Source organism: Geospiza fortis, unplaced genomic scaffold (genome assembly GCF_000277835.1).
Source record: "Geospiza fortis unplaced genomic scaffold, GeoFor_1.0 scaffold229, whole genome shotgun sequence".
Taxonomy (NCBI): domain Eukaryota; kingdom Metazoa; phylum Chordata; class Aves; order Passeriformes; family Thraupidae; genus Geospiza; species Geospiza fortis.
Genome location: NW_005054357.1, coordinates 2,402,245 through 2,426,545, shown reverse-complemented (window position 1 = coordinate 2,426,545; position 24,301 = coordinate 2,402,245). Strand labels below are relative to the sequence as shown.

The window sequence follows — 24,301 nt, the reverse complement described above, 5'->3', positions numbered from 1 at the left end:
ACAGAGTCTCAGTTTTGACTGGGGGCCTTAAATAATGTCCTCGATTCTGTAAATTATTTATTACTTAGTTACAGTTGCAATATTGATCGTCTTGCATTATTGTTTATCTGTGTTGTCTGTGTTTTTTAGAAACACCATGTTTGCCACCAGAATCTGTAGAAAATACTGATGTTCCCAGGCTTGAAAATCCAAATTTAAGAATTGAAAGAGAAGGGAAAACAATGTATCTGGCTGGTGCTAGACTTAAGTATGTTTGTCGTTCTGGATACATGTTAAATGGACCAACAGAGAGAAGTTGCTCTATGGGAAATTGGACTGCAGCTCCTTCATGTTTGGGTAATATCAAAAATTACTTTTTTGACATGCATTTAGCAATTAAATTGAAAGAATTTTAAACTGGAGGTTGATCAGTAAAAGTGTATTTTTCTACTCCATATTTTGCTGTGGAATCTTCCATCATGGATGTCTTCAGAACAATCCTGATTGGATGCAAAACTGACTTTCTTAATGCAGCTTAGTTTTTAAATATTCCTTCATATTCTTGTAGTCTTTGCTCAGTTCATATCTCTTCCAGATGAGTCCTAGGCATATCCTCCTGATCCAAAGATCTCTTTTCCAGAGTCCACTGGTGACTAAAAGTTGCTGTGGTGCCTCAGGGCTGGAGATCACATCAGGTTAGCAAGGGACAAAAGCCTCCAGTAAAACTTTCTGGCATGTTTAGAAACAGAATTGGAATGTTTCAGCAGCTGAAGTCTGTATATTTGGGGGAATGACTTCTTTAATCTTCTGCATGCTACCTTTTATACATTTATTAACTAATTATAATTATATAATCCACTGTTAGGTCGTGACTGTGCTGATGTTAGAAATAGCTCTCTAAAGCACTGTTTAATGCAATAAGTACACTTAATGTGTATCACACACATCAGATTTCTGTTATCTTTTCAGAAATGCCATGTGGAAGTGTTCCAAAAGTTGCCAATGCTCAGTTTGAAGGCAGAAAGAAAGAATCTTATGAGCCTGGTGAAACAGTTCGCTACCAGTGTGATCCAGGGTTCCAGATTGTTGGTTCCCCTGAAATTTTCTGCAGGAAGGGAAATTGGACATCACCTTCCACTTCACCCTTCTGTAAAGGTATAGGTTCTACTTCTAAGTAATCCATGATCCTTCTTAGCATTTCATGTTGTGAATTAAGATAATTTTTACTTGGGCATGCAGGTGAGTCAGGCCAATACAGCCAACAGGTGACTTGCTTTGAATGGGCTACTACCACATCTATTTTTCTGGCTTCTGGAAAACAACAAGCAGGGTAGATCAACAAAGCAATCATCTCCCTGTGGGCTGGAGCTGGTAGCTGAATCCTGGCTCTCTTGAAATCAAGCAGGCAGACATTATGGAGGAATCCTGCAGCATCCTGGCTTCAAAGGATCAGATAACTCTGGGGCAATGGATCTTATTTTCACATCACTAGCATGTCAGTTGCTTACAAGCACCTTGAAATAGTAAACAAATTGTGTCACTTCCCAAACTAGTAGCACTCGATGCCACTAGTTTGGAAAGTGTGTGCAGCACAGCTGGCTGACCTCTGTGACCTCTCTTTTTAGTTTTTATAGGCAAACAATACTGGGTGCTGAAGCATTGCAGAATAAACCCTATAATGTATCAGAATAAACCTTCTTTTTCTACCCTTAGAAAATGGTGTGCATTCCTCAAAGTGCTTTTTGCTCACCAGGAGCTCTGGAATGCCGTGCTGTGTGAGTTTTGTGTTGCCCATCAGGAGCTCTGGAATGCCGTGCTGCGTGAGCTTTGTGTCGCTCACTACAAATCCTCTCTCTGCAGATGTCAGCTGTGGAGCTGCGCCGGAGATCCCCGACGCGCGCATGGCAGATGCTCCTGAGGAGAGGTACCTGCCCGGGGCCAGGGTGCACTATCAGTGTGAAAGGAACTTCCAGATGACGGGAGCAAATTACATCCTTTGTTCAAATGGTCAATGGTCAGAAGCCCCAGTTTGCAGAGGTAGGAATCTGTACTTTCACCTTGCCTGTTAGCATAGAGGCAACCAGTTCTCTATTGAAATACTCTGAAGACTTTGCCTTTTTTGCTTGTTTTCTTTGGCTACCCCAACTTTGAACTTGCTATTGCTTCCTTGCACAGAAATTTAATTAAACTTGATGCTTCTAGAGATACTGAGAATATTTTCATCAATAGCAAAAATGTTCCTGAAGCAGCAGGGCCCAAGACCTGTTGCTCTGTCATTCTCCTGTATGCTGTTGGTATTTCCCCAGTGCCCACCACTTCAGTGACTTTCAGTGGACAGACACCTAAGGGCTTCTCTCTTGTGTTCGAAGCTGAGTGGAAGCAGCAGTAGGACAGAAAAGCAGCTCTTCTTCTGCAGTGCTCCACTCTGGCCAATGCTGAGCCTAGCAGAGCCCAGATCTAAACCATGTAAGATCTGCTAGGGCCATGGGAGCAGAAAGATCATTCCTGTGACAAGGAACACTCAGGAATGCTCCAGAGTCCGCCAGTCCAATCTATGGCTGCAGGGTGAGCACAGCTCCATGGAGCTGGCTGTGCTTACCCAGCCCTGAGCAGCACAGGCTGACAAGCTCCTGCAGCACAGCCAGCTCTCCAGAGCTCTGCACTTCAGCAGGGAATCAGTTTGGCTGCTACCCCTGTGGTTTCCAGGAAGGCCAGGGCTCCCCAGGGAAAGACAAGGCTGATGTGGCTCTTGTGCATAAGTACAGAAACACTGGCTTTCTCTAGAAACTCTTATTGACCCTGCCATCTCCTGAGAGTCCCAAACAGTGCTCTGCTGCCACTGCCACACCTCATTGCTTTCCCCATGGTGAACTCCTCTGACCCACCTGAGGCAGAAAATCTGTACAGAAATTGTAACAAGGCTAATTCCTTTCACTTGTGGTTGTATAGATGAACATCTTAATAACTGGAAAGGTGACTGCAGCAGTGTCTCTTTTCAGATGTGAGATGTGATCCTCCTCTAGAAATTGCTGGTGGTACCATTGAAGGTATTAGAAAGTCCAAGTATATGCCTGGAGAGAGTGCAAAGTATCAGTGCTGGAAAAATTTTAAGATGACTGGGCCTTCTACTGTAATGTGCAAAAATGGGACCTGGACAGAGCTGCCAACATGCAAAGGTAACTTCTCTCTGTCTCTCTCTCTCCGTCCAGCCTCCTGTCAGTGATAGCATCATAAAGCTGCCTCATTGTCATTTAGCATCTCAGTGCCCTCATGGTGCACAGCTGCCATGGCTCTGGCACACTCAGGACAAGGCAGGCCATTTCCCAGGCCTCTGTTCAGATGGGGTGGATTTACCAAGCCGAGGGACTCGGGTGGCTTCACTCAAGAGGGCCAAGAGCCACACCTTATGCAGGACAAGATGAAATCCTGCAGACAGCTGCAAGCACTTAAGCTGTGCTCAGAGGGGGTGAGCTGGCAGTTGTGAGCCTGAACTTTGGAGAAATGAGAAACTCTTGCTCCTTCCTGCCAGCTGTTTGGTTCTCTCTCTGCTTTACTCCGCTTCTGCACCCAACATAGTGTGGGTGGTATTATTGACCAGACCTTCTCTGCATTTGAACTTCCTCTCTGATTGGGAAATTTCTTTCAGGACAAGCTGGGAGATGTGGCACACCTCCAGCTATTCAAAGTGGAGAGCTTCTTCTCTTCCCCTTGCAAGAATATCAAGAAGGTGATAGTGTGGAGTACAAATGCCCAAATTTCTATATCCTGGAAGGATCTCCAACAATCACCTGTCGCAATGGGCAGTGGACAGACCCCCCAGTTTGCCTGGGTAGGTTGAAGCATGTGCTGGGTGGCCAAAGGCTGTGTGACTGCTCCTCTTGTCTTCTTCTGAGACCCTGAGGGCAGCACTGGTGCTGGGGCCAAAGTGCTGGCAGGCCAGAATGGCAGTGCGTCCTCCTTTTGTCTCAAAGGCGCTTCTGCTCAAATTCAGCTTGTGGGTTGGGATCACGGCTCTACCCAGCAGGCTGTGAGCCAGGAGGATGGGTCTGAGTGAGTGGCAGTGCTGGAGAAAGCCAGGGGTGCCTCCGTGATGAGAGAACAATTTTAGAGAAGTACAGAGCAGAAGGGAAGGAGGGATCTCTCAAAAATATATGTGGGGAAGTTCATTGGTGTTTGGTGTCTTCCCCACCTGTGCTTCATTCTTGCCCTGTGTGACTGACAGGGTGACAAGGCTTCTCCCAAGGCTTTTTTTTTCCCTTTAGCTTGGATGTGAATGTCTTTTCTGTTGCAAGTAACAGAGGGTCAGAGCACACTTGGAAGCGTTTTTGATGTGAAGGACTTCTGTAGGCTCTAGGGGCAAAGCATGTGGTGTGTCTGTATGAAGTACTGACACTCTTCTCTTGACTTTTTCAAGTGGCCTGTACGGCATCAGAGGAAGATATGGCCAGAAACAATATTGAGCTGAAATGGGTTGGCCAAGCCAAGCTGTACTCCACATCGGGTGACTTTATCGAGTTCCGCTGTAAACAGGGATATTTGAAACATCCAAATAGTCCCAACTTCAGAGTCCAGTGTGTGGAGGGGACATTGAACTACCCATGGTGCACACTGGGAAGTAAGTCATCCCCTCTTGCCTTTGCTGCTCTGTTGCTGCATTTTTAGTGCTGAAGGGAAGCAGAAAGCCCTTGGCTTTTCTGTCTGTGGGAGCCTCCTGGAAGCTGCAGGAATAGAGGGCAGTGCCCTCAGGAAGTCATTGCCCAGCACACCTGAGCTGGGGAAAGGGCACTCAGGGCACTCACAGGGGGTGCCAACAGAGCATCAGTTGTCCAGTGTGAGATTTACAGGCAAATAACAGAATTATTTTTCTGCAGGCAACTGTTTTCTGGATAGGAGCACTATGGAAGAGAACAACATTCAGTTGCAGTCACCCAGGCAGTCAAACCCTCGCTATAGCTCAGGGGACCCTGTTGTGTTTGAATGCAAGCCTGGCTTCTGGCCAGTGTCCCAGAGGGAGAGATTCAGCGCCCAGTGCCTGGATGGAGTGATTCCATATCCTGTGTGTCAGTGTAAGTGCTTGCTGCCAAAGACATGGGGCACGGGCTGTAGGAGGCAGTTCTGGTGAAATTTCCTGTTCACTGCTCTGAGGAGCCCCTGGGGTCTGTCAGGATTGGAATTTATGCTTTTTCCCCTTTTTTTCTCTTTACACAGAATTGTCATTGTTTGGGTAAAAGGAAATGACATGAGAGAGCCCAGCTGTGGCAATGACAGAGCCCTCAACCAACCCACTGACTTGAGCTCAACTTTTCCTGGTGTTTCCCATTTTGCTGTGCTTTGTTCGCAGCTTAGCCAACGTTCTGTCTTGGAATTTGTTCTTGTTTTTATTACTGGATGGTTGTCTTTGCATATTATCCACATTAGATCTAGTTTTGTAAATGTATTTACATTTTATGCAGACGAAGGGTTGTGCTTACATTTTATCCATTCTATCCTGATCTCACTGTTATTTTATTAACAATTGTGGCCTGAAAACAGGCTGGCTTTGGAGGCATACTGAGACAAGAATTAAAGCTGACAGTTAATTTGATTATCAGCACACAAAGTGTATTTGGCCTTGTCTAGTCCTACTTTCTTCTCCATGCACTTGCTTGGAAATGAGTCTGGGGTGAGTGTCCTGAGTGCCTGCGCAGAAAGAGCAAGTAATGGAGTCTCCTTTGAACAGCTTGAGGCAGTCTCTAGCCAGAACCAGTTTTTCTGGGGGACTTGCCTGCAAAGGCAAGATGTTGGGGTGCAAGTAATTGGGATTTCTAGGGGAAGGTGGGGACTAGTTCCTGGATAGGCCAGTCTGTGCCACCCCCAGCCCATCTGCCCTTCACAAACAAGGAGAAAGTGGCTTGTGGAAATCAGTGGCAGCCTGGCTGTGGCAGCCATGTGCTAATGCACTCCTTGATTCAGAAGAGAGAAAAAAGCAAGTACCAGAGTACAAATCCTACTCCTTAGGGGAGCAGACTTCTACTTATTTAGGAAAACAGGAGTCCAGAAAAGCTTATAGGTCTTAGAGCACAGAATCCTGCAAGCACAGGATTACTCAGTTCTCATCTTCAGGAGGAAAACCACATCTACCTAGACTGACTTATCTCATCAGAGACTGCAGAGAGCTCTCTGAAGCAGAAAAAAAATCAATGTACAGGGGATTAAGGCAAAAACAGGCTCCAAGGTGAGCTGTCTGTGGCATTGATGTGGCATGTATAGATAATGTTAGAAAAGCTGAAGTTCAGAGTGGGACTTACAAGGGACATTAAGGGTCACAAGAAGGTATTCTCTTGCTACACTAGTATTAAAGCAATCAATAAGAAAATGTGGCATGTCACTAAAACAGGTAGATGGGGCAGCAGCCCCACATGAAGCTTGAGTATTTGATGTGTTCTTTGCCTCAAAGTTCATCAACAAGATGCTGCCTTCATGTCAGCAATGCCCCTCATCCTGTCCTGTGGTTACAGCCACACAGCCAGTGCTGTGTGCACATCCAGAGCAAGTGATGAGGGTGAATGAATTCTACTTCCAGCAGCTCTTCCAGCGAGGGCCTTTTAATCCCTTTTGCTCCAGTTTGCTCTGTAAGAGGAAGGGTATTGCTGTTATATGCACTGTGTAAAGTATTTTTATCAACCTTTTTTTCCACCTATTGGTTGGCTGGGTTTTGACTAAATAAGCAGAATTTGTCTATTCCTGAATGCTTTTGTTCCTTTTTCTGTCTTATTCATTCATGTAACTCTTGCAAAAGCTTTGGAAACCCACACAGAGCACCATACATGCTATGATTTCACAGACAGATGAGTTTAGACATGAAAGACAGAAGACACCCTTCGAGTGGCTTTTTTATTAAACCAGACTAAAATGGATGCAAGGCAAACTTTGTCCATATTCCTGGATTTTCTTCATAGCTGTAAGTCATACTTGTTCTCAGGCAGACCCTTAAGAGTATCAATATTTAAGTGTCACAGGAACTCATACCAAGTACTCGGATTTTAATATTCTTAAAATAGTTTTAAAAAAAAAAAAACTTCTCAGCCAATTTGTATACTTTTAGGTTTTAAGTAGTTTTACAGATCCCTTAAAAACTTTTTTTATATTTGCTCTTTTATATTGTTCCTCAAGTTCAGTCCTTTAGAGGCTCCTTACCTGTGAAGGGAGAATGAGTACTGTTAAGATGTACAAGTCCTTCCTCCAGCTTTTCCAATGTGTATGCTAATATTGCATCCCTGTGCTGCACTGCTCATCTTCACCCCACAAAGGCCTTTCCCTTCCATCCCCCTCCAGCTCAGACTCAACACTCATTTCCCAAAGCTGAGTGGAGCAACCTGGAGAACACGAGGCCACCCTAATTCACCTGCTAATAAGAGATAAAGAGCACATACATACCTTTCCTATGGCCTTTCCTCAAGTCCATACTTGCTTTTCTCTTTCAACACACCTTGGATATGCCAGCTGTCCTCTATCACACTGTACTTGAAATAAAGTTGTGCCAGATTCTGCTCCAAAATGGTTCTGTTTGCAGTAAAATCCAACATAATCCCCATGGTAAAAGTAAACTTGGTCTGCATAGAATGCTTGCAGCAGCACATTATTTTTCTCCATTTCAGTTTTTGACAAAGTACACGGCTCTAAAAAAGAGAGACTTGATCACTGCTAATAAATCAATTCTTTTTGGAACAGACTACTTTGACCAGGCTACACTAAAGCTGCTAATTATTTCCTATTGTATTATTACACTACAGGCATATCATAGTTAAGGAAATAAAAAACACCAGATGAGCTTAACTTGCTTCTATTTAAACTTTCATATGTCATTTGAAGACACTGAAATTGAGACTTAAAAGTTCTAGCTGACAATACTCAATTTACAAATTATAAGGATCTGATTTTAGAGACAATTGGGGTTGTTCAGCCTGGCAAAAAGAAGAATCCAGGGAGACCTCATTGCACCCTTCCAGAGCCTAAAAGGGGCTTATAAGAAAGAAGAAGACAGAGTTTTCAGTAGGGCCTGGAGCAATAGGACAAGTGGTTGTGGTTTTAAACTACAAGAGGGTAAATTCAGGGTAAAAAGGAAGTTATTACCAGCAGTGAGAGGGGTAAAACACTGGAACAGTTTTCCCTATTTTCCCTTTTCCCACAGACAGTGGTTGCCCCTTTCCTGGGAAAGGCCAAGGTCAGGCTGGACAGCCCTGCTCATTGCAGGGGATTGGACCTGATGGCCCTTCCAGGTCACTCCCAGGCTGTTCCTTGAGGCTATGAATTCTATAGAGAAATAAGTGCTTCTTTATCTTGTTTATCACACCTACCTATACAAACTGGAGGTGAGGTCCATTGTCCTTCAGAGCAGTAGATTTTCTCAGAGCCTTGCAAAAAATGATAGTCAGAGCAAATATACTGAACTGAAGAGCCACTGTCATAGTGGGGCAGTGCTGGGACAGTCAGAGCTCCATTTGCAATAGAGGGTGGTGAGCCACATTTTTCTGTAGCAGCTGCAACAATAATAAAAACATTTAAGAATAAGAAATGAACAAATTGACTGCTTTATCATAAATTAAATGAACATGAAGGTTTTCTTTTTACAGCCCTCTTTCTACAGAGCTTTACATTTCCTGGGCTCAGAGCAAAGCTTCCCCCTCCCTTCTACAGCCTTGCACAGCCAAGGCAGGTGTATCACTTTTCCAAGCTTGGCTATATTCAACAATAGAGTTGCCTTGTGCATCTGTATTGTTGAAGCCTAAACACTGATTATTTACAACAGGCTTCAGGCCCACACTAAAAGCAAAACAAATAATTTCTAAGTAGGTCTAAGATTGAGTAATTAAAAATGCAATAAAAAATTATTGCTTTACCTTGAATAACACATTTTGGATAATTCAGTCTGCCTTGGTCACACTGTGTTCTCCCAGGAGATGGAATGGCAGTCTGGAGAAAACTATATCCCTGTTTACATTCAAACTCTATGAGATCTCCATGAAGGAAAACTAATTCTTCCCGTCTCCATTTCAATGTTAAGTTGTTGCTGTCCATATCAGTTACATTCAGAGTACATGGTTCTGGGAAATAAAAGTGTATTTTAATAAGGAGCCACCTTAACTGGTTTCTTAGCTCCCTTATGTAGGAGTGAAGAAAGAGAACCCCATGTCAATAATTCTAAAATGCTTCTGAATTTTGCAAGACAAAAAACTACAGATGTATAAAAAAATGCAAACGGAAAGAAGTTGTCTGAAGTGACAACAAAAACCAAACAAACACATGCAAAAGGAATGGCTGCTTTCTGACAAGTTCTTAAAACCCAGTGCCAGGATCACGTCAGGGAGTGTAGCTTTCCATTAGATGATTAACCTCATTAACTTCTGAAACCACTGTTCACCATCAATAAAGCCTACAAAAATAAATTTCTACAAGTTCCATGAGCATCACTGGCTGATAAAGGCTCTTACTGATGCTTTGCTGAGGGAAAGGCAAGGAGAACTCAGTTATTGGCAGTCTGGTGACAGGGGTGTAACACCAAATTCACATACAATTTTCCTGAAGCTCAGTGCAACACCAAATTCCCATGGCATTTTCCTGAAGCTAACATCAGCATGGGCTCTCTCTGGTCTGTTTAGGTGAGTGTATAAAAGAAATCTCAAAAACATGCAAAGGATGATGGGCTTATTGGGATGCTAACAAGACAAATAATGCTCACAGAAAGTGAGATTTCATTATTTCACAGGATTTCTTGAATTTGAATACTCAGATCCAAAAATGGTGACCTGGACCTTTCAGTCTAGATGAGGTAACTTTTGTTCATTTAGAAATATGCAATTAAAACTGAACTGATTGTGTATTTTTATTTTCACAGTAGATTACAAACTGAAAGGTGAGCCAATTTAACACAGGATGTTAGTAAAATTTAATTATTTTATTAGAGGAAGGAAGGAAAGATAAACAAACAACTCTTGTTTGTATTCCTGCTAGCACTGGTAATTTTCTAGTGGGAGTTCTATACATTGTTTTGAGCAGCATACATAAAAGCAGCACAGAAAAATTTGGAAGTCCATGCCAGCATGAAACTACAGATATAAAGACACATAATTTAAGAAAAAAAAGCCTGAAAGTTTAAAAACAGAAGTCCAAGAAGCCATTGTTAATTCTTTGTTAATTGTATCTAAAAGCCATTTTGGGAATGGCTACACCATTCCTTCTAATCATCTACTGAAAGACAGGAAGAAATTAACTGAATGGACAATATGGAGGAAAGAAATTGGAGAATCCTCCCGGGAAACAGGAATAGCCATATACTAGAATAGCTCACTCAGGCTGCCAGAGGAATCTATTTAATCTATTTAAGAACAGGCCAGAGGATACCCAGCAGGAGAGGCCTGCTAAAAATTTAATTTTGGTTCATCCTCATATTTCTGGAACCTTTATTAACTCCAACAAAGGAGAAAAGATGGTAATGAAACGATTATTTAGAGGTTCCTTCCAATTTTCCCTTTTTATATTACATATGACAATGTGATTTGTAATTTTCCTTCCAAGACTCACCTAAGCAGGTTGGTTGTTCTGTCCAGTTTCCTTGGTGACAATAAACAGTGCTGGGCCCATCCAAAAAGTGGTAATGCTGACAAACATATTCTACCCAGGAACCACTTTTGTAACTTGCCAGTACTGGGCCCAGGACAGCACCATTTTTAACCACAGGTGGAGAGGCACAGTCTTGCTGCACTTCTGATATGGGATAGAGAGAAAGGCAATTAAATCTTGATTAGATTACAACATTGTTAACACTGGAGAAAGTATTAGACCAATACTAGACTGAGCAAAAAATTTTGCAAACAAACAGAATCCAAACCAATACAATTCCTTTTCCAAGTTTCATTTTTGGAAACTCTACACTTGCCTTTCTGAATTTTAGATATGCATTTTATTTCCCTCCACACGTTACATCTATGCCTATTTTTGACTCTTGCTAGTTTACACTCAATACAGATTAATTTTTTTCATGTGATGTAGACCATCTTATTTGTTACTTTAGATGTTTCATCTATGTGTGGTTCAAAAAAATCCTCATTGTAAGTATTAATCAAAGGAACAACAAAATACTCATGAAGCTGCATGTCCAAATAATACTATTTGGTACAAAATGACTGAAAGTAAGTAAGTGCTCTGTATGAAATAAAATTACAAATACAGAGCAGGCTTATTGGTGTAATTTAGAAATAACCAGCAATGGCTTTTATTTATTAGCTACATTGACATCTGCATCCCATGCAAGCATTTTCAAGAATAAGGAGCTGTCTGATAGCAAAAGAATAAAAGTAGTCATAAAAGGCCTATAATTGGATTGGAGAGTCCCTTTTAAATAGAAGAGCAATGTTCACCTACTCATATCTTCATTGTGATGTGTTTGGTTTGCCCCTGTTTCTGCATCTGCCTCGAGTGGTGGTGATGCTGTCCCAGATTCCTGGTTATCCACAGCTCCTGTAACCATAGCAGAGACTCAGAACCAGTTTTCACAAAAACAGCTCATTCTAAAGTACTAAAACAGGCAGGCATGATGCACTCCCAAATGTAATAATCCCAGTTTTCCAGGGAAGATGTCACAGGTGGCAGCTGAATTCACTTGGCTCATCCTTTTTAATCTGGGAACCACGGATTGCCTGTAAAATATGCAGCACTTTGTCTCTCAAGCCTTTTAAGAGAGGAAGGATAACAGTTTTGCAGATAGAGAAACTGAGACTCTCCAGAAAATTAAGGCATGGGTTGAAGAATCATTTCAGTTCAGTTGTCAGCCTCCACAGAACTAACTCACCAATACAGATAGAGGGTGATGTCCATTTTCCTCCTTCACACTGGATTTCCTCAGATCCTCTCCTTCCCAAGGTACACTGTACATGAACTTTGTCTCCATTATGATATGTTCTTCTGGCTGTGCTGACATGGCCATGAGGGAGGGGTGGTGGAGGACATTTATGTTTTACATCTGAAAATAAAAAATTGCATATTGTTTTCTGGCTTACCAAAACCATGTACACAATTGAGCTCACCATACACAATGCAAGCCTATCACTCAAAAGGCTTTTTTTGGCTAAGCCGGAGTAATTTCTTAATAAAATTTTCTTAATTTTCTTAATACAATGGGAGACCCAAACAAACAAGTGATTTTGCATTCCACAAATATAAAATAAAAGTACTATGTCATTGTACTGCTATAAACAAATTTGTAATTTCTCCACAGAGACTTAATAAAATGTCCTTTGTAGGACTCCAGGAAATAGAGATCTCCCATACCCTCCATTCATACACTATTTAAAGCGGATTATGTATTAATTCTAGTGCTACAGAAGAAGCAATAAGCATAGCCCATTTCCTATCTCCAAATTAAGTTTGTGATTACTGTATCCTCAAAAGTAGATTTAAGCCTTGTTTTCATCCTCTTGAGCATCTCCACCTTCTCTGCACTCACTCAAGGAAAGTTCCTGCTGTGTCATGAGAATAAACACAGGGCTGGAGTCTAAGATGTAGTAAAGGTTGTTTTGTGCTGCTTCCTGCTCTGTTCTATATCTCAACTGCTTCACCTTTCATTCTTTCGGAACTTTCTTTGCTGAGACTCTCCATTATCCCCCAGTGACTGGGGAAGTTATAGCAATTGCTAAAGGTATGTTTCTGTCCTCAGGACAACCTTTTATTTAATCTGTTCAAAGCAACTAAAATTTGGGCAAGTTGTACAACTCTGAAAAGTACCACAAGCTAAGGAGAGCCTTGCTACAAATTTTATTTTTAATGCCTCTCAAGAGGGACATCCCCATCCCACAAGGCAGGATTAAGCAGGCCTGGTTAACCCTTCATGTATTCTGAACAGTTTATTGAGCTTCAGGGTCTAAACTGTTGATTCCTGCTTCTCTGGGATTCAACTTGGACAGGCAACACTAAGAGACAGTATCTGTCCTGCTGTTAGAGTTCACTGAAATGTAGTTCTAATTACCATTGCTCCCCTTCTTTCTGCTTTGGCTGCCTGCTCTTTGACTAACACTTGATTTACATTTAGGCTACAAACCGTATTTTTATTTTGTATTCATAAAGTATTTCTTGAAAGAAGGTGTGAGCTTCTCTCTAAGAATTTGACACAGTAAAACTATAAAAGCAGGGTACCTTCACAAACTGGAGGGTCTGGATACCACCCAAAATTATAGCATTGAATTAAGTCAGAACCAGTGACAGAATAATGTTTGTCACAGAAAAAGTGAACTACATCTCCTTCTTCATAGGTTTTCTTCACAGGATAGAAACCTCCATGAGCTACTTCACTCAAAGCGGAGCAAGTTATCCCTGGGAAGACAACACAGCAGTGAACCCAGCAGAAGAAACCAGCAGGTGATTTTTGCATGTCAGTGGATGAGTTTCCAGGGCTGAGGACGTACTGGTGCAGCGTGGGGGCAGATCCCAGCCGTGGGGGAGGCACAGCGCCGTGGCGGCGGCGCTCCCGGCGGCGGTGCGGAATCCCGGCTGGCAGCGGTACCGCAGCGTCCCGTTCCGCCGCACCTCCCGCGCCGCGCCCGCCGCGCTGCCGTGCTCCAGCCGCGGCACCTGGCACCACCCTCGGGGAAATAAAGCACAGCCATCAGCACAGCATGCTCTTCTTGTGGGAGTATTCCAAAGCTTCCCTTAGATACACCTTAAAAGTGGCCAGATCCCAGGCAAAATGATGAATAACTACAAATGCAGCTGTTGGCACAAGTTTTCTGTTTGTCATTTGGGACAGAAAGTTTGTCTGGGAATGGATTTATTTGAAACAGCGTGATTTAATCTCTACTGATTCATTTTACATCTATCAATTTACATCCATTGTCACAGACATGTTTTATGAAAAATCCTTTCCTTAGGATTTTTTTCTCCTGAGAAGCCGAGAGGCCTCAAGAACAACATGTAAACAATGATTATCTGCTGCTGCGAAATGCAACAGGTGGGTCTGTGATTGGTCCCTGTCGGTTGTTTCTAATTAATGGGCAATCACAGTCAGCTGGCTGGGACTCTCTGTCCGAGACACAAACTTTTGTTATCATTCCATTCCTGTTCTACTCTTAGCTAGCCTTCTGATGAAATCCTTTCTTCTATTCTTTTAGTATAGTTTTAATATAATATATATCATAAAATAATAAATCAAGCCTTCTGAAACATGGAGTCAACATTCTTGTCTCTTCCCTCATCCTGCAATCCCTGCAAACACCACCACAATCTATCATTTTACGTCTATCATTTTACATGTATCATTTTACAATTCTTTACAAATGCACAAAACCAGGAGCACGTGAAATGTGACAAGTTCTTCCCCAGAGGTACAGCTGAGAACATGCTTTAGGAGCACTCAAATGACAGCCTGTCATAGGCAGCTTGGCCCTACAGCAAGGACAGTGGAATTCCAGACTTCTGCAAGAGATTAGAAAGGAGAAAAATGCACAACACTACCAAGTGTTTTAGTACAGCTTGGCTGGAAGGACCATCCTTGTGGCTGACACTGCACTGTATCTTCAGCAGCACCACTTGGGGTGAGGTAGCCTGGATTACATTTGTATTGCAGTTTCTCATGGATTTTGAAGTCCATTTCTGTGCTGTAAAAAGAGCCATTTTCCAAAAGAGGCTTGGTGCATTTTCCTGAAGGATAGAAGACAGCTTGGTTAGAAAGAAAGAATGGAATATTTTTGTTTTCCTGCAAGCAAAAGAAGGGGTTTGTAGCTACACTGATAATCTGATTTTCTTGACTTATTGAAGAAACTCTGCTTCAATCATCAAACTATACAGCAAACCACTGGTAACCACATGGAATACAGCCAAGGAATCTAGAGCTAGGGAGACTCAAGAAGTTATACATCTAAGGGAAAAGTAATAGTTTTCCCAGACTAAGAAAACTGGAAAACTTTATGTTCTTATATAAAAATATAAATGGGTAAATGCCCTTAAAATATGTATTATTGTAAAAATATTCCATATATAAACCTATGTAGTCTCGACATAAATAATTGATTGCACCCTGTACATTTTATCCCTTCTGTTATGCAGCTTCTTTTCCTCTGTGTCCCAGAAAAACCAGCCAGGGAATGCTCCTGCTGGAAGCAATGGTGAATAAAGCTAACTCACTGTAGCATCGAGGCACTGGAGACCATCCTTTTGCTGTACAAGTTATTCTTCCATCTTGAGTCCCACTTTCAGTTGTGTAACCAACCACACAAGAATAGGAGAGCTTTTTTCCTTTATCCATAGGGAAATAGTATCTTCTGAAACTGTAATAGTACTGGGGAAGGTTTCCATTTTCTATCTGTGGCAAATCACAAGGTGTATCTGTAAAAAGATCAATATTTCCTACTAAAAATTTCAGCCCAGATATGAATGGTTTTGCATTAATTTATCTAATATCAACTTGGCTGATTCAGGCTTTCAAACAAGAGCAAAATTCTGAATACTTGCAAACATGAAGGGCCTTTTGAGACCTGCTGAAATGAAGACATTCTACAATTTTATCAGCTTTTGCTCTTAGGGTTTCACAAGAATATCAGCTGTAGAATAAAACCTCCTAATGTGAACTGGGGAAAACTGATGCAGGACACTGTAATTTTGCCCTATTTTGCCCAGAAGCACGAGAACCCTTTGCTGCACAAACATAACAATGCCTACTGTAAAATGCAGTGACGAGTGTCAGGATTAGCAGTGCCTCAGCTCCATTCAGAAAATGCTACCAGAAAAGTAGGATAAGCTGCTAGGAGGCAATACAGGAGTTAGGCTTGCTTAAGAAAGGGAATTTAAGAACAGTCAACAGAAAAGAAACAAGAAATGGAGATTAAAGAAATAACAAGCAGAATGGTAATTTTAAAAAAATCCTCAGCAATAGGAGAAAACACTTTTAAAGAGTAGTGCTGAATATGACATTAGGTTATTTAAAGAAACCCCAAAGTAACAAAACAAAAACAAGCAAAAAAATAATAAAAAAAAAAACAACCAAAAGAAGAAATCAGTGCTGAAAATAGGGATAGAAAAATGCAGGACCACCCCACATTAACTTCTGCAGGTTCCATTTAACTTCCACTATTTTGCTTTATAACAAAGTGAAAAATACTTCAATCCCCAAGACACTTCAAGACATGAAATGTTTTAATAGTACAAAATTTCAAATAGTACATATTGTAATAGTAGAACATTCCTAAATAATTTTCTTCTGTACTAGAGGCTGAACATTTCAATATCACAGCTTTGAGGCTTAGACAGGAATCAGCCATGTCACAACAGAATTGTATTTAAATTTAAAAACCAGTGTTTACTCAGTAAAGAGATGAAAGACATTGCACTTAAGTACCAAGACTGCATATTCTAGATTCAATGTACAGTAGAATTCAGTGTATTTACCTTCTGCAAAGAGTTTCCTTGAACACACCATAACTAGGAAGATAAAATAGCTTTTAAATCTCATCTTCTTTACTGGCTCCATCTACAGTTTCCACTACCTGTGAAAACTCCCTAAGTATTACTTTTGTAAATAATTAACTGAATTTCCAAAGGTATTGAACAAATGCCTTAATGTCCATGGTATTTTGTAACAAGTTAATTCACTGGAAAAACTATTTTCATTTGTATTAGTTCTCCAAATAACTTAGCACCAGACTGGCAGGATTCTACTTCCATTTGACACACTTTGCCACCTGTAATTTATCATTTTACAGTGAAATCAGGCAAAGAGCTTATGGAACAATTTAAGCTTGCTGATTACTGCTCCCCTTACAACCTCCAGAGTCCCAAGTTTAAAGGGCATTCTGTTATCAGATTATTTACCTTGGCTGAAATCAGAGGAAATAGACAATTCCCCCATCCTCCAGCCTAGCCCCTGAGTAAACCAGGCAGTTGCATGCTATAGATATTCGTAATTTTGAAGTTTCTTACATGAACAACATAGCCACTATTATTATCTGTCTGAGCTGTGTTGAATACAGAAAGCCTCTTCCAAGTTTTTTTTTTAAACAAAACAAAACAAAAGAACCTAATTTACAGTCACCTCACTGACTAATAGCTATCAGTTGATTTAGCATCATTAGAGATGTAATATTTAAATTTGGGAATAGGAAGGTATAACTTTACAGTTTGCATTATCTTGGCCTTTCTCTGAGAAAATGCAATTCTGAGAATGCAGAAGAGAACAGAATGAACAGGGATGCTAGGATGAACACAATCTCTTCAGCCAGAAGAGATGCATGCTTGTATGTATTGCTCACTTGATAGGAATAAAAAAACTCACAGATCACCTCCCTTAAAATGTCAGGTCAGAATTTGTAAATTCACCCTTACAACATATCCTGTTGTTCCATCACTATCTTGCAATGTTTACCAAACAGAGAAATTACCTTTTCTTGCTGCCATACGTGATCCCTCAAAGCCATTACTAAAATGGACTCAAGCTCCCCAAAACGAGCCAGTTTTGAAATCCACAGCCCAAGCCTCCCTTTCTACACCTCTCTAGATCAGATATTACTGTCCCCCACAAACAACTGCTTTTAATAGAATTCTACAATATCTAATCAGAGTGAAGAACCCAATGCTATTTTAATATTCACAGTTGTGGGACAACAACATATTACTGCACAGTGAAATTTCCAGTAAAATCCAGTTAATTGATTTTATTGTACAATTGCTTTTGATAGTAGTACAAAATAGGGTTTCAAAACTGTATGCAATACAAGAAGTTACCAAAATGTTAATGTAAATCTTAAAAAACATTTCCAACGGTAGTTTAACACTTATTTGCTTTTTTTAAAAAATCATTTATCCATTTACTACATACATATTGTACAAATACATCTTCCTATACATCATTTACATTTCAGTAGTAGGCAATACCAAGTGTGTCCATCACCATCACAATTGCTTGCAGAGGATCCACAACTTCTTGCATGTTATCTTTCCTCAAGACCCACTCTGGTTTAATCCTGTGAAAAGATGAGTGGCTTGCATTAAAATATTGCAATGTCACAGCAGAAATAGAAGACCAACTTTTAAGCACTTACCTTGAAACTGTTTTTATTCTTAGAGGAGTTACTGGAACAGAGGAGCTCCCAGCTAAGGCAGTGTTTGTTTTCTGCTTCACAAGTGTTCTCTCTGCATCCATCCTGTGTTTCCGAGCCGTGAGCTTATAGAGGCTCTGGATGCAAGGAACGGTTCTTGGCATTCCTCGGATTTCCTGAGGAAAGAAAGGGGAAAACAGCACACAGTCAATACTGCAAGTTCAAAAGCAGCCTAAATCAAGAAAATGAGTGTGTTCATCATCTTGGAAATGCATTTTTTAAACCAGATTTTAGTTGAAATTAATATTACAGCCATAACAGGTATGGGAGAGAAAAAAAAAATTACAAACACCACCAAAACATGCAAGAAAAGTATGTTAAATTAAACCACTAAACCCAAAACATTTAGGTCTTACCAAAGCTCTTTTAGAGTCCTTTGAAAGGATGGCCAGCAAACAACAGGTCTTTGTGAAAATGCTTCCTCCTTTCTCTGAAACTTTGTCCCCAGCTTTGCCTCTGTACATTTGCAGTAGGTCTAGTAAAGTATCTATAGAATTTTCAGCTTCATAAACTGCTCGAGTAGTTCTTTCATACTGTTAAATAAGAAAGAGACAAGAGAGCTTCTACAGACAGATCTTTAAAGCATCCTTAGTTCACAGGTTACTATTTAGAGGTTAGAGGAAAAAGCAAAGCCCATATTCTCCCCTAGAATAAATTTGTGGCTGAACTGGTATCCAAGCAATACAAATCACTTCTGTATTTACACAATTGCAGCAGATTATAAAAAGGTGCCTTTTGTGCTTCCTCCCTTGTTTAGAAACCCATAGAATCTGATTCTATAGTTATAATAAATAAATAAATTAGAATAATTTCAGATAAATCTAAAAAATTGTGATACCTTGCAATGCCTTAAGGCCATGAAATTGTTTTTTCACCAAAAAACTTCATATAACTATTACAAAGGAAATAAATAACTGGTTTCATAACATCAGTGAAAATCAGAACCTATTTTTATTCAAAACTACTACTTTTGTTGCTCTGGATTTATTGAGAAATTTTGTGGATAAACAAGTACTACAATAAGTAGCCTACTGCTTATAAACCTGCAAAAGAAAATGTTTGAGTTACCTTTGAAACATTGAGTAGAACCTGAACTGAGTATCTGATCACATCCATGCATGGAACACTCCGGTTGCAGCTTCGAATCAGAAGGAAAACACTGAAGATTGCTCTGCTCTGGGCCATATTTTCACAACACAGTGGGGACAGCCTGGTAGCCACCTCTAAAACAATTAAAGAAAAACAAATAGAGAAAATAAAACTCTGAAGTTCAAGCAAAATAATTACAAACCAGGATTTTCTCTATTTTTAAGTAAAAGTGCAAAGTAAAAACTGCAATTATTGATTTAAGAAAGTGTTTTTAAAGCAACAGTTCTAATATTCTAGACTAAACATTAAGAAGACAAAATGATCCACAGAGAACATATACTGATAGTAATAATGATAATAAACTTATGTCAGGTATAGCACTACTAGGATTAACAGAAAATTAGAGCAATCATTCAGGATTTCCTTTCTCTACATAACCATTAAATATTGTTCTTAAATCAATAATCCAATTTTAGTCTGGAAAACCCTCCATTATACCCTCTAACACTCACATTTTATAATCATGCAGAAAACCTAAATATCATTATGAACGCTCCTCAGCTGAAAAAAAAATCCAGTTTTTATCCTTCTGAAAATCCATCAGTTATAATAAAACAAAATACTGACCAAGATGCTTTAGTGCTGCAAGAATGTAGGAGAGATGTTTGTATTTTAGAAGGTGATCAATTGCAATTGCAGTTCTGTTGCCCAGTTTATTTTCTTCTCTGCTCTTTTCATTGGCCTTTACTAAACTGTGCCTTAAAGCTCTGGTTTTTGCTGTGTCAGTCATCTTTCTCCAAGAATACCCCCTCCATAATGCCTATAGAAAAGGAATTCCACAAAGAGAAAAAGTTGTAAAGGGCAGACAAGACAACTGAACTTCCATCACCATTCCAAATCAATTTTACACAAGTCTGACTAAGTATTGAATTACCTTGGCCATTCAATTTTAAGTCATTAACACTCAGTGTTTACTTGTTTATCTTTTGTTACTGTTAGGTTGGACGTGACATACACACATGATCAGGGTCTAAGAAGAAAAAAGTTTTTTATTCTGCGTGTTCTTTAGCTTATATACTCTTAACAAAGCGTGATCTTCAGTTATTAACTACATCACAATAACTTATTATATTCATTGGTGCAAAGCAATTAATGTCAATATAATTGGTAAAAGTTTTACAGAAATTTAATAAGACATGTATAAACATCTACTTATGCATGTAGTCTAGCTTTCAAAAATTTTCATGTTATCTTTTCTAATCAGTTTCTATGCTTTCCACGCTTTGTCTTCTTTTTTGCTATCGATACACTCGAAAATCATCAATTGTTATTTTTCCTATTAACTCAGCTTTGCTTGCAAGCCAGATGTCAAGCCCCTTTATACTCTTTATCTTCAAATTCTGGACTTTCAAGATAAAAGGCAAAAAAATCCATGCATATTCAGTCCACACACACTCCCACCACCTAAGTCATCTCAACCATTATCTGCTTAGTATTCCCTCATGATCTATTTGCCTTCAGCTTTCATGGCTAAACCAAAGCTGACTTGGCTTGCAATTTCACTGATACAGTCATCGATCAAAGCAAGGATCGTTCCCCTCCCCAAAAACCCATGAGGAAAAAAAACAGCTAATAAAAATAACCAAACCCAAAGCTGTTATTTCCTCACAAGAGGCATTTACCTGAAATTTAACAATTCCCACGGCCAGCCTCCTCCTGCGCCGGTGGGCGAGGAAGGCGCGGGCATTTCTCTGGATGACGGCGGCGGCGCGGTGCCTGCGGCTCAGCCAGGCTCGCACGGCGTGCTGCAGCTGCACCACTCTGCCGCGGTCCCGCACAAACCGCCGGCGCTGCGCCTGCGCTCGGAACCAGCTCTGTGCGAAATGAAAGCACCCTTCTGGTTACTTAGAACACTTCCCCTAGGTTCCCTTTTCACACCCTAAATAAGCACTGATAAAAAGTGAGCATTTTAACATGAGCTTTGATAGATACAGGCACTATAAACATCACCAGTCATAAATTACCTCCATGGCTCTGATTGGCCTTGGGTAGCTGGAAATGCAAGACTGCAGAATGAAATCTTAACTGGGAGCCACTAATCCACAGAATTAATTCACAGATTGACCAGGTTGGAAGAGACCTTCAAGATCATCAAGTCCAACCCATGCCCCAACACCTCAACTAGACCATGACACCAAGTGCCACATCCAGTCTTTTTTTAAACACATCTAGGGATGGTGACTCCATCACCTCCCTGGGCAGACCATTCCAGAACTTTATCACCCTTTCTGTAAAAAACCTTTTCCTAATATCCAACCTCTATTTCCCTTGATGCACTAGGGAAGCGTTCTGAGGAGAGAAGGGTAGAGGAGTGGATAGATAGAATGGCTTTCAGTTAGAAGGGACCTACAATGATCATCCAGATCAACTGTCTGACCAAAAGACAAAATATGTAACTCTCCCAATTTACACTTGTGTCCAGCATTACTATGCCCTAGGAGTTCTCTCTTGGTTGGCTTTTAAGGAGAACGACCATTCCACTTTTCTCATTTTCCAGCTCTGTTTCTTCCCTTCTATAAACAAAGAAGGGAGACAGGGTGTGCTAAATCAGAGCAAAAAAACCCTTTTCCATCGATTTTCTCTTGCCTTAAAGGGAAAACCTAACTTATGGGGAGAAATAACAGATTTTTATAAATGGAGAATTAGTAGGGCAAAGTTTGCCATGGCATCCTTGACCAGAGAACAGCTATTTCAGAGCTCCCATTTCAGCCTTTCCATTTATCCAGCGATGGCTTCCCATATGGAACTAAGCTAATGGTCAATTTGGAGACCTGCGAATAATTTTTACACTTTCGTAGTGTTGCAATACAGACCTGATTTTGATATTTTTTTAAGTAAGTAAAACCTGGTTTTATTAAAATGCTGCAACCTACACAGGCTCTGATACCACTGGCAGATCAGAAGCATCCAACCAAATAAATCCCAGTATCCCAAGGGATTGTTTGTGTAAGGAGATGCTCTACATTTCACAAACCCTACAGGTTGTTGTGTCTGATCTTTTCTACTTCCAGTAAGACATAAAGAAATAGGCCAAGACAGCACTCAGATTTCTTTAGCAAGCTTGATGGTCTCAAGGAAACAAACTTTCTTATCAATTCTCAGCTTTAAAATGCTTAAGCCTCCAGAGCTTGCTCAGCTGTGTATAAGCAGCATTATTTAATAAATCACAGTCTCCATAATTTAACTTTATTTTCACATGTGAAGGAACTACATTGTCTTAATGCTACAGCTTAGCTCATAGAAAGCAAGTTAGACTGTTACACAAATCATTCAGCCTTAATCAGACCAACCTGTATTATAAGAACAGATGAGATCTGGGTTTGTGCAAGTTTTATGGTGAGGTGAAGCCTGTAGGCCCTTTGAATTTTAATTGCAGAGATATGATGATATGCAGCTGCTGTAAAATAAAGAAGTCTCTTCTTTTGTTTTTGTTCTGAAATCTGTAGAAGGAAAACAAAATGGGAAACATCATTAATTTTCATACTCTGAGGTAGCTGGATGTCCACAGAAAGAACACAGTCCACAGCAATACACTGAAAATCACCTCAGAACTAAAGTAAGCTACCACTGCAGTACTAGGTCTCAGAGTCACAGAGAAGTGATTGTAAGAAACATCATCAATACATGGCAGAGAACAATTCCACTGCAAGCCTAGGTGTATGAATTATCAATTATAGGTAAGCCACAAAGATCTCAGAAGCTAAAACAACACCCAACAGTGAAAATCTACTTTAGTTCTAAAGAATTGTAAGAAAAGGCTTAAACTGTGTTTGATATATTCTGACCCCAACCAATACTCAAAGCAGCCAACAAGAACTTAATTTCAACACCAAGAAATCAAGTTTTCCTCTCCTTGCCAGTCAGAATTAATGGTAAAACAGCTCTAGAGATACTTTACATCCAAAGCAAAGTTTTAATTTGAATTATACCAACCTTTTTCCTGACTAAATAACCCCGGATAAATGCTTGCAGTTTAATGACAGCTCTTCTAGTCTTATTGTATTTCATAAATTGAAGCCTGCCTTCCTGCCAAGCCCGCAGATGTTTTTGGATAATTACAGCAGCAGCTTTTTGTTGAACAAATTTCCTTCTTGCCTTGAAACCTCTATATGCATTTTGGATCAGACATGCAGCCTGGTGCTTCTGAAAAAGATACTAAAGAATGCACTGATAATTAAAATTTGTTCATTCATGTCAGGATCAATATACATTTATTTTTAGTTCTAGAGATTTTTTTCCATCATAAGAACAAAAATGGAATGAGAGGTACAAGTAAACTCATACAGTAGCAGTTTATATAAAATGCACTTTTCACAGTCTGGAAGGTCTTTTCATTTACCTAAATGGGGTCAAAATATGGGCTTAATCTTTTGCATGCAATAAAGCCAGCAGAAAATTTGGCACTTTATTTTGGTATCTGTATATAGAGGGATAATTCAACAATTGGAAGTGTTCAAAATCAAGAATCAACCCTGTTGCTTAAAGCAAAAAAATATTTAATATTTTGGAGATTTGTTCAAATCAAAGGTGTTCAATCTTTGCTCAGCTTCCACCTTTTCTACACTTCTGCACCTTGATGACGAAAATCACTCAAATACATTGAAAACTTTTCAAGTAACCATGACACATCATGGTGCAAGTGAAAACATACCTCTCTTAGAAGTCTCCTGGCCCTGTACTGCCTGTATGCCAGCTGGATCTTAACTGCAGCACTCCTGGTTGCCAGAAACTGCTGCCGGAGCCTTCGCGCGGCACAGGTCGCTCTCCAGAATCTTTGGATGGTAAGGGCACAGGACTTCATTTGCAAAAACCTAACATGGAAATGCATTTTTAAGTAAGAAAACAGTGATGGTTTATGAAATCATTGAGACAGATATTGGGAAAGCACAGCTTTTCTCAACCAGATCTTGGAACACAAGAAAACGGGAATCGCCAGCAGCACTGGCACAAAGACTGATTGTAAACAGAAGACACTTTCTGGTTTCCCACAGGAGGTATTTCCCTAACTTACTGCCAAAGGAGGCTGGGGAGGGACACAGCAGTTTGAAAGGCATTGG

At 40.3% G+C, this 24,301-nt stretch overlaps 3 protein-coding genes across 3 annotated transcripts in view; 1 reads left to right on the top strand and 2 right to left on the bottom strand.

The window, feature by feature from the left end:
- Positions 1–6,022, top strand: part of CFH (complement factor H) — a 28,631-nt gene extending 22,609 nt beyond the window's left edge. The window contains exons 17-24 of the mRNA XM_005423718.2: positions 130–336; positions 949–1,134; positions 1,840–2,016; positions 2,979–3,155; positions 3,626–3,808; positions 4,394–4,594; positions 4,851–5,045; positions 5,188–6,022. Of these exons, the coding sequence (XP_005423775.1) occupies positions 130–336; positions 949–1,134; positions 1,840–2,016; positions 2,979–3,155; positions 3,626–3,808; positions 4,394–4,594; positions 4,851–5,045; positions 5,188–5,189 (1,328 nt within the window). The 3' untranslated portion in view covers positions 5,190–6,022. The remainder of the gene's footprint in view (positions 1–129; positions 337–948; positions 1,135–1,839; positions 2,017–2,978; positions 3,156–3,625; positions 3,809–4,393; positions 4,595–4,850; positions 5,046–5,187) is intronic.
- A 1,390-nt stretch (positions 6,023–7,412) lies between these two features.
- Positions 7,413–16,471, bottom strand: LOC102036425 (coagulation factor XIII B chain). The gene is made up of 11 exons (XM_005423717.2): positions 16,390–16,471; positions 15,130–15,330; positions 14,461–14,646; positions 13,416–13,592; positions 13,147–13,323; positions 11,807–11,977; positions 11,380–11,475; positions 10,540–10,722; positions 8,859–9,062; positions 8,316–8,498; positions 7,413–7,637 (listed from the first exon to the last, which is right to left on the bottom strand). The coding sequence occupies exons 1-11, from the start codon at positions 16,469–16,471 to the stop codon at positions 7,414–7,416; spliced, it is 1,884 nt and encodes a 627-aa protein (XP_005423774.1). The 3' UTR covers position 7,413.
- Positions 16,120–24,301, bottom strand: part of ASPM (abnormal spindle microtubule assembly) — a 27,787-nt gene continuing 19,605 nt past the window's right edge. The window contains 9 exon segments of the mRNA XM_031059159.1: positions 16,120–17,960; positions 18,039–18,211; positions 18,452–18,628; positions 19,164–19,318; positions 19,812–20,004; positions 20,867–21,058; positions 22,535–22,684; positions 23,178–23,399; positions 23,896–24,055. Of these exon segments, the coding sequence (XP_030915019.1) occupies positions 17,855–17,960; positions 18,039–18,211; positions 18,452–18,628; positions 19,164–19,318; positions 19,812–20,004; positions 20,867–21,058; positions 22,535–22,684; positions 23,178–23,399; positions 23,896–24,055 (1,528 nt within the window). The 3' untranslated portion in view covers positions 16,120–17,854.